General features: G+C 53.6%; 1 protein-coding gene across 3 annotated transcripts in view; it reads right to left on the bottom strand.

Moving 5' to 3' along the window:
• The window catches only part of Ephb2 (EPH receptor B2), a 125,336-nt gene that overhangs the window by 25,652 nt on the left and 90,197 nt on the right, over nt 1–9,487 (bottom strand). For all 3 annotated transcript variants that reach the window (XM_008848568.2, XM_008848570.2, XM_017802053.1), the window contains exon 5: nt 4,696–4,820. In XM_008848568.2, the coding sequence (XP_008846790.1) occupies nt 4,696–4,820 (125 nt within the window). The remainder of the gene's footprint in view (nt 1–4,695; nt 4,821–9,487) is intronic.

Raw genomic sequence — 9,487 nt, 5'->3', positions numbered from 1 at the left:
ACGGGGGGGTGAGCAACCTAAGCAGATCACTTCCCTAAAGTCAGGTACAGGGTCGGGAAGGGACTGGCTGCTTTTCCGATAACCAGTTCCTCTTCTGCTTAGTTGCAACCTGTCCTTGGGGCGGGCCGTCTTCCATGCCGGGCCTCGGCATGCCATTCCAGAAATGGAGCAATAAATGCCAAACCCTAGAATTTGATCAGGCAATGTGGGCGACGGGAGAAATGCGAAGGAAGCCCCCTAGTCCTTAGTGTGCGTGGACGATGGCATCAGGCCCCAGCTTTAGCTCTGGTTTTCTCCTCCCTCCCTTCGTCTCCCTCTCCCTCCGTCCTTCTTTCTCTTCTTCCCTCCCTTCTTTTCTCCCTCCTTCCTTCCCTCCCTCCCTCTTTCCTTCTCTCCCGTCTTTCTTTCCTCCCCTTCCTCCCCTCTTCTCTTTATTTGTCAAGACAGGGACTCATGTAGCTCAGGCTGGACTTGATATGTAACTGAGGATGACCTTGAACTTGTAATTCTTCTGCCTCCACCTCCAGAGCACCGGGATCACAGGCATGCATCAGCACGTCCTCTTTATGCCTTAATCTTCTCATCTCTTTAGCGAGGTGGAGAGTCACAGCGTACAAATCCTGTTAGCACGCGCAAGGACTCCATACACGCCAGCTCTCATGGTCATTGTCTTGCCATTAAAGAGTAATCCTCACCGATGTTCATGAAATGGGGAAGGCCAAGGTGAATGGGTGCTGGCTTCTCCAGAGACAGACCCCGTTCCAGGTTCTGAACATAGCCAGCCTTCCATAGTTTGCCCTGTCCCCAGTCCTGGTCCCCTGCCTGGATGTCCTGTCCCTCTTGGCTGCTCAAGGAACATTTCTGTTGAATTGACACTCACATGGGCGTCAGGAAGCCTGCACTGCCTGTGACTCTGCTTGTGGCTATGGAGAGCACAGACTCATGGGTTCTGGTCAGCTGCTAAAGCAGGCCACCTCCCTTGGGATGCTGGACCGATGAAAACGGCCAGCTGGACTGCAGCTTGTCTGAAGCCACTTATCCCATGGCCTCAGGCAATGGCTGTCAGTTCCAGCTCCCGGCAGGCAGCAGGTCCCAGTGGAGCTGTGCAAAGGCCAAGCAGTGAACTGAGGGGAGCTGAGAGCCATGCCATTCCAAAAACGCCTTTCTGGAGAAGGATGAGTGGGGAAGGTGAGAGTGGCCTTGGGGTAGGGGAGGCTTAGTGATCTTTCTAGAAAGATCTGGAACATTCCAGAAAGGAATACATTATGGGTTCAGGGCAGATTCCTGGGTGCTAGGAAAGAGTGAGCCATGGCTCATTAGACATACACTCACCACCGGCAGCCCGCCTGTCCTTCCCAGGTGACTCTAGAAGGCAGAGGTGTGACATCAGGGTAGATGCTCCCTTAGCTCCTTGTTTGCCCTGTCAGAGTCCCAGGCTCTCTGGAACTGCTTTTCCTGCCAGGTCCCTGAGGCGTCAAAATGTCTAAACCTACCAGCTTCTCAACAGCTCTGCTGTTTACACTTCCTCAACCAAGTGCCGTGTACAGGGTTCCTTGTGTCTCTGGGAGCCCCCTCCCATAGTCTCTTCTCCACATAGTCCTCTGTAAGTATCTCTAAAACAACCAGTGTCAGAGCACAGCATTCCAGAACCTTCTATCACACTTGTAATCAAATCCAGAATCCATAGGCCCAGAAGACGGGATACGCCCTGGGCCAGTTTCTCTTTCCAACCTGCTCCCCTAAGTTCTCACACTTTCTCTCTGTGGAGATCCTGTCTCTGTTCTCTGAATGTACCTGCTCAGCTCTGCCCCAGGGCCTTTGAGCCTGCTGAGCTTGCTGGAATGAGTGCCTTCTTCACCATCAGTCTGTGAATTTCCCACAGCTTTTAAGCCTCAGCTCAAATGTCCTAGATGTAGCCTCACCTCACCTGGGCCGCTCATGGGTCTCTCCCAGGACCTTTGCTGGTCCTTCTGTGGTGAGCACTGTGCAAGGCTGTTAGTGTCTGAGCCTGTGTTTTCTCTGGATGCTGAAGTCAGAGGCATCTGGCACACAGTGGGCTACAGGGAAAGTCAAATGGTCCAGTGGCTTTCCTCTGATGGCAGATGCAATGCAGGCTCAGAGAAGGGGTTAAGTGAGCAAAGGCCTGGACCTATCTACCTCACTGGCCATCTCAGAAATTCCCTGGGAAGCAACTGAGAGAGATCCTTGCACTGCCCTCTCAGTGCAAAGTGCTCTCTGACAAGCCACATGTGCCTCTGTGCCTCAGTTTCTCCTCCGGTCAGTGCTTGAAAATATCATTCTGAGTATGTTGGTGGTGATGCCGTGATTGTCTGTGAGAAGTGAGCAGGCAGAGCCTGCTGGTCCTGCAGTCCTGGTGCAAAGTAGGGCGGCGGGGCCTCCAGCTCACACCTCCACCAGCCCCCCAGGCCTGCCTGCTGAGGAAGGAAATGGGTCGCAGTCAGAACTGCACTGGGATTCCTCATTTCCGCTCGTGTCTTTGGGGACAAACACTTTTCAGTTTCATTTAATCACAAAGCTTCTTAATTAGGTTTTCTTTTTTTTAAAATTTTCAGTTGCTAAGCCATCCTTGCTTTAGAAGGAGCAATATGCTGCTCTAGGGCCAGCTGGTCCAGTCCAGTCACCTAGGCCAGCAGCTCTGAGACTCAGCAAGATGCAGGGCTGCTCTCTCTCAGCATTGAGGTTCACACCCTCGTTGGCTACTTCCCCAAGACATCTACTAAGCACCTATTGAGCACCTACTGTGTGCCAGGTGCTGGGGATGCAGTGGAGCTAATGGCAAGGTCTCACCCTGAAAGAGCTGACCATGATGTCAGATGCGGGCTAGAAGGTCAAACATTGGGCCTGGTCTTAGCAGTGCCAGAGGACTTCTTGGAGGTGGCAGTGGTGGCGTCATTTAAGCTGAGATTCGAAAGCATAAATTGAAGATGACCAGGGCAGTGAGGGGCAGGAAGTGGCTGGCCCAGGTGGCCAGCCTTCCTCTGGTTCCTGTTTCATCCACACAATGTGCTCATTCACTGTTCATACCCTGGGGAGACCTGGGCTCCTGTCACCAGCACAATGGCTTTCCAAGAGAAAAAGCTGAGTCTGTGGGGAGATGTCCATTGCTGCTGGTGGTGACATTTCTGTAGGACTCTGAAGATGCGGACAGGCAGGGATGAGAGGACCGGGGAGGAAAGAGTGTGACATCTAGGTGATGGGGCGCCCTAGGGGACTAGTTGGTTGCCATGGTTGTCACACCAATCATAAAGCGTTCTCTTCTTCATGCAACTGGTCTGTCAGGTGTCTGTACTGCAGGCTTGGGGAAAAGGTGGTGGTCCCTGAACAGGAACACACAGTCCCTGACTCCAGGACACGTGAGGTAGCCAGCAGTCACCAACAGCTGAGTGAGTTAATGTGTGAAGAGGCCCCAAGAGTCACCAGACCCGGGCTAACCCAGCAGCTGAAGAGGTGGCAGGGCTAGGCGGATCACAGGAAGTGGGCTCCAGCAGGTCTGGCTGCTACTGTCTCTGGTTCCCTTCTCTCAGCTGTTAGGGAGGGAGAGACTTCCCATCTACTTTTTTTTTTTTTTTTTTTGGTCTTTTCGAGACAGGGTCTCCCTGTGCCCTAGCTGTACTGAATTCACTATGGAGACCAGGCTGGCCTTGAACTCACAAAGATCCGCCTGCCTCTGCCTCCCGAGTGCTGGGATTAAAGGCGTGCGCCACCACACCTGGCCCCATCCACTTTCCACCCATAAGGGGCTTGCCCTCAACTAAGGACTTCCTACAAGTCACTGATATTTTAGTCTGAACAAAGCCTTATGCCATATTTCCCAAGGTACTTGTGGGGTCTATGGGTGCAGGGAAGAGGGGTCACCAGTCAGAGTAGAGGGTCACAGGGCCTCTGATGTTTATCCATGTGGATGGCCAGCTGCTATGTCCACTCCCCGAGCCTCGCTGTTATGTAGGTTGCATGTTTTCCTCATCTCAGATGGTGCTGCCCTAGCCCATCCTGTGGCAGGTAGAACAGAAAAGCAGGGGCCCTGGGATATGCCTGGTGTTGGCACCTACCTCCTCTCCTTCACCCCCACGGCCCCTGCTGAGCAGAAGTCTCATCTGAGGCCTAGGGGGGGAAGAACACCTGCCAGAGGCCACATCGCTCTCTTCTCTCCACCTGTGAGGCAGCCTTCCCGTTCACTTGTGGCTCACAGTAGGCTGGCCCTCAACTGTGGACTTCCTATCAGTCACTGACACCTTAGTCTGAAACAGAAGCCCTGTGTCACATTTCCTAAGCCTCCATGGGCACACCCACACAGACACTCTCAACCCTTACCAGTCTCCTGTGGGGAGTCAACAGGTGAAGACCAGTTATTACTGCTAAGTGTAGCTTTTGGAAAACCAGTTTGTTATAACCTCAGGGCTCAGGAGGTCATGCCAAAGGGATCTCGGTAGAGACAAGGTTCAGAGTGGCATGTCACCAAGACAGCCACCTGAGGACCACCAGATGGGAACAGCGAGGCCTGGAGAGGCCAAGGTCTCACAGCAGAAAGGGAGGAACGAACGGAGAGCCAAGCAGCCTGACTCGAGGCTCAGCCCCACCTGCTGCACCAGTGTGTCTGGCCTGGTGTGATTTGGACATGAGGCTTGGGTTGGGAGAGGGGCCTGTGGGACGTGGGGTCAGCGGAGACACGGCTACCTTCTCATAATACTGGAGCTCGTAGTCCAAGATCACGCCATTGGGCTGGTCTGGCTGGGACCATGACAGGGTGATGCTGTCCACAGCGCGGCTCACCTGATGCATGATGGACACGGCTGATGGTGCTGTAAGAGAGGTCAGGGGTCAGAAGTCAGAGCAGGGGTATAGAGGGACAGCTTACCTCAGAGAAGCCAGGTTAAACAGGAAACTGGGGGACCAGAGCAAAACTGGCTGAGGCCACACAGCCAGCAGGGTAGCAGACAGGGTTGGGCCCGCTCCTGCAGATAGCGGCCAACAGCCTCCCCCAGGGAAGCTGGGGCCATGTCAGGCTGAGGGAGACACACGGGGCCCTTTCTGGCTTCAAGGGGTTGGACAAGGCTCTCTACTGGGTCAGACAGGCTAAGTGATGGATACACCTAAGGTTGTAGAGGATGAGAGTCTACTGATGGGAGGGTTAGCAGGGGCAGGTTGAAAGTTTGGTTGCCAGGGGCTGGGGGAAGGGCAACAGGGTGTGTTGGGCTGCGGTGGCATCTGGGGTTTCTCTCAGGGGTAGTGATGGGTAGTGATAGTGTTTTAGAATTAGTTGGGGTACAGGGTGCAGTAAGCATGCTGCTATTCCATGTGTTGAAATGGTTAGGTATGTGCCACGTGAACTCCACTTCAAGTAAATTCATCAAGTAGTCAATCGATGAACCCTCTCCTGCCCACAGTCTGTGTTTTCACAGACCAGTTTAGATGGAGACATGAAGGTGGGCTGTGCTCAGCTCTGACAAATCATTCAGTTCAATTTCCTCATCTTGCACTTGTGGAAACTGAGGTCCAAAGAAGTCTGGGAACCGCCAAGCTGACGGTTATAGCTTTTCTCTGACCCCTTCATTTTTTTGTTTGGTGTTTTTGTGGGTTTTTTGGGTCTTTTTGAGACAGGGTCTCCCTGTAGCCCCAGCTGTCCTGGAACCCACTATGTAGACCAGGCTGGCCTTGAACTCACAGAAATCCGCCTGACTCTGCCTCCTAAGTGCTGGGATTAAAGGTGTGCGCCACCACGCCTGGCTGACCCCTTCATTTTTAACACCACGGCTCGGTTTTTGCCTCTTCCTGTGGGGCAAGCCTGCACACAGAGAATGGCCCTGCAGCGGACAGCATGTAGCAGTCAGAGCCTGGGTAGGTCTGCAGAGCCTGCTCTTCCCAGGGTGCATCCGGGCCTGGTCTCCCAAGTGCTTCTCTGCCTCTTCCCTCATGTCTCTGAGTCTGAGGGACCATGAAACATCAGAGTACTGAGGACTCTAGACCTCATTCCCATGAGGACTCCCAGGGTGGAGGGAGCACCTCCAGACCTTTTTCCTGGCTCCTGAACAGGTCTGTAATGGGCAGATTTCCTATCCTGGCCAACAAAGAGACACCATTAACACTGAGGCCAACCCTTCTCCTCCCAGTTCCTACCCCACTTCCCAGGGCTTTGGCCATACTGGGCACCAGGACCTGACGGCAGAGCTGACTCAGCTGTTTCCACTCCGCCTTGTCTCCCCAGACTGTCCACTGTGTCTTTTGCTAACTGGCTGTGTGGCCATAGGCAGTCAACCTCTCTGTTTTGGCTGTTTCCTCCGTTCTACAGTCAGACTTCTGGATTTGAGGCCCAGCAACTCCAACACCTGCTGCCAGTTCTCCCGCAGCCCTCAGCCTGGAGGCCAAGGTAGCTGAGCCAGGCTGGACTCCCCTCCCTGAAATCCTCCACAGACACCCCTCACATGGAGGAGCTGGACCCTGGCCCAGGCTGTGTGATGAGCTGAGACCCCCACCCCTTCCCAGGAACATCTCAGTCCAGCTGGGGTGGTGATCTGGGACAGAAGCTGGAGCAGGTTCAGTATGCAGTGCCTGGGACAGGGTCAGCAGTCAGTGCCAGAAGTGTCTGTTACTGTGTGCTGAGCAGAGGCCCTCTGACCTTTCATTTGATCCTTTCAACCGCCATGTGGGAAGGGATACAGTATCTGCTCTCTACAGAAGAGGCAACTGCGGCCCAGAGAGGCCCAGTGCCTTCCCCAAGATCACACAACTTGAAGCTGGGCTAGCCTGAGTTGCTCCTGTCCTCCTTATTCCCTGACCCTGTCTGTATCCCCAGAGCCTTCTCTCCCAACCTCCCTCTGTACCTCCCTCTGTCCCTCCCTCCCTCCCTCCAGGAGCCAGACCAGTAACCCCTGTGAGATGCCCCAGCTGACTGTGAGGCCGGGTTGAAAACAAAATTCAAGTTCCTTCTGGAGCATCACAGACCTAAGCCAATCTGGTGACCCTGCCTGGGGATGTGCTCCATGCTGGCCCAGGGGGCAGCTCTGCACCCTCCCCTGCTTCTCAGCCCCCCTCAGCCAACCCCAAGGCAGTACCACTCAGCACTGCATATGGGGTTGGAGAGGGTGTGGGGAGCACCTTCCTGTGTTAGGCCAGTAACAAGGTGATGTACATGAACATGCGTGTGTGCATATGCACATATACACACATACACACTCACACATACATGCATCCACATATCTACATATACACAGACATATATACTCACACATAACACATGCACATATATATACATATTCACATATACATGCATGCATAAACATATATCATGCTCATACATAACACACCTATACACATGCACACACATACACATAGACATGCACTCACATATAACACTCACATATTTGCATGTACACTCATGCATGCAAACATACATACGTATGCTCCCACACACCACATGCATGCCCACATACATACACTCACACATTTGCACACACACATGCTTGCACACATGCATACACACATTCATTTGCTCACACATCCACATATGCATAAATACACTCATATTTGTGTACACACACATGCTTACACACATACACACATACAGGTGCTTACACATAACACTCAACACATATGCACACACATCCACATATACACACATCCCCACTGGCCAGTGAGTACACACATGTGCACACACACACACACACACACACACACACACACACTCTTGTGGTGAGGATGGGTGAGGAGCATTTAATAGAGCTGCTCCCAGAGCTCGATTCAGTCAGCTCTCCACACTCAGCTCTGCAGAGGGTCGTCCAGCCCCTGAGGGCAGTGCAGCCCCCAATGTGAAGGCCTGCCCTGCTCTCCTTCCCCTGGCTGACCCGCCACCTGGCAGGTCTTCATGGGCACACTCTGTCCACCAGTGCCCCTCTCTGCCGCCAGCATGTGAAACTCTGGAAAGAGGGGAGACTACTGCTTCGCGAGGCGCCCTGTGAGTTCTCTTCCCAGCTACAAGACCAAGTGACATAAGTGTCCCTCGCTAACCTCGGTCCTCAGCTGGCGTCAGCATAACCAGGAATCTTGGCTAGACCTCACACTGCAGTCCCAGCTGCTGACTCCGCAGGACTCAGGTGTGGGGTGCCAGGGAACCTGGTCTCCTAACCCACTACCTGCAGAAGCTGATGCTGCTAGGGCAGAGCATGCTCAGAGAGGGGGAGGGATTTACCCAAGGTCACACAGTGGCTGAGCCCTGGAGGGGCATGGTCACCTCTCACCCACCTAGGCTAGACTCTCCCCAAAGTCTCTCCAGCTCTGAATTCCAAAGGAATGGGACAGGTAGCTCTGTAGGAGGGGTGGAGAGCAGACTCTCTGGGGACCACAGTGGGCAGTGGCCTCCTCCTCAGCCAACCCAGCTTATGGTCCTGGAGACCTTGTAGGCTCCATGATGCCCATCCAGAGGAGGCCCTGGTCACTGACACCCACAGGGTCACTTTCCAGGGACCATCTCTGTTACCACTCATGTCAGCCTTGAGTTGGGCATTATTTTTTTTATTTATTTTTTTATTATTTTATTATTATATTATTATTTATTTACTATTTTATTTATTTTTATTTTATGTGTATGTGTGTATTGCCTGCATGTGGGTAAGTAAGTGCACCCGTATAGTGCAATGCCATTGGAAATCAGAAGAGGCTGTCGGATCTCCTGGGACTAGAGTTATAGACAGTTGTTAGCTACCATGTGGGTGCTGGGATTCGAACCTGGGTCTTCTGCAAGAACAACCAGTGTTCTTAACTGCTGAGCCATCTCTCCAGCCCGAGTTGGGCATTATTATACCCACTATGCATGAAGAAATGGAGTCAGGAAGTGTGAAGAAAACAGCCGGGCCACACACAGCAAGCAATAGAGCCAAAATGTGAACCTAGGACCACTTGGGTCCTGTGGTGATACAGGGGGCCCAGGGAAGTCTGGGGAGCCAGCAGAGGGCCTGTAAAGACACCCTGCACTCTTGCTGTGGCCATGAGGCCAGCTCCCTCTCCCCTGCTGGGCAGGCGTGGTGGTCCCCCAGGCTTGGGGGGTCTGCTCTGTAGCAGGCTTGGGTTTCAGGCAGCCCCTGGACTCTGAGCTCCTAAGCCCCATAACCCAGACGTGGTGAGGGGGTAGCATCTGCAGGGAAGATGATCAAGGTGGCCTGGGGCCTGGCCCCTCTCTTGGAATCCAGGGATTAACAGTGAGAAAAGGGACAGCTGTTTGTGGCTGGGCCCCTCCTGCTGCCTCGCCTACCATGGGTCATGTTACCCTGGAAGTCAGTCACCAGGGAATTCTGGTATTTTCAATTACTAGCTGGGCATGCTGGCAGGGGATGGGGTCAGTGGTGCCCTGTGACCCCTGCCAGGAGATGGAGCCCCAGGGGGCAGAGAAAGAAGCCTGTGGTTGAGGGGGAGGGGGAGGCCGGCAATCTGCTCTACTTTAGCAGGTGTGGGGAGGAATGGGGGCAACGGAGGAAAC

Source organism: Nannospalax galili, unplaced genomic scaffold, assembly GCF_000622305.1.
Source record: "Nannospalax galili isolate Female #2095 unplaced genomic scaffold, S.galili_v1.0 scaffold184, whole genome shotgun sequence".
In the NCBI taxonomy this organism is placed as follows: Eukaryota; Metazoa; Chordata; class Mammalia; order Rodentia; family Spalacidae; genus Nannospalax; species Nannospalax galili.
Note: the sequence above shows the minus strand (reverse complement) of the source record. Positions and strands in the feature narration are given on the sequence as shown.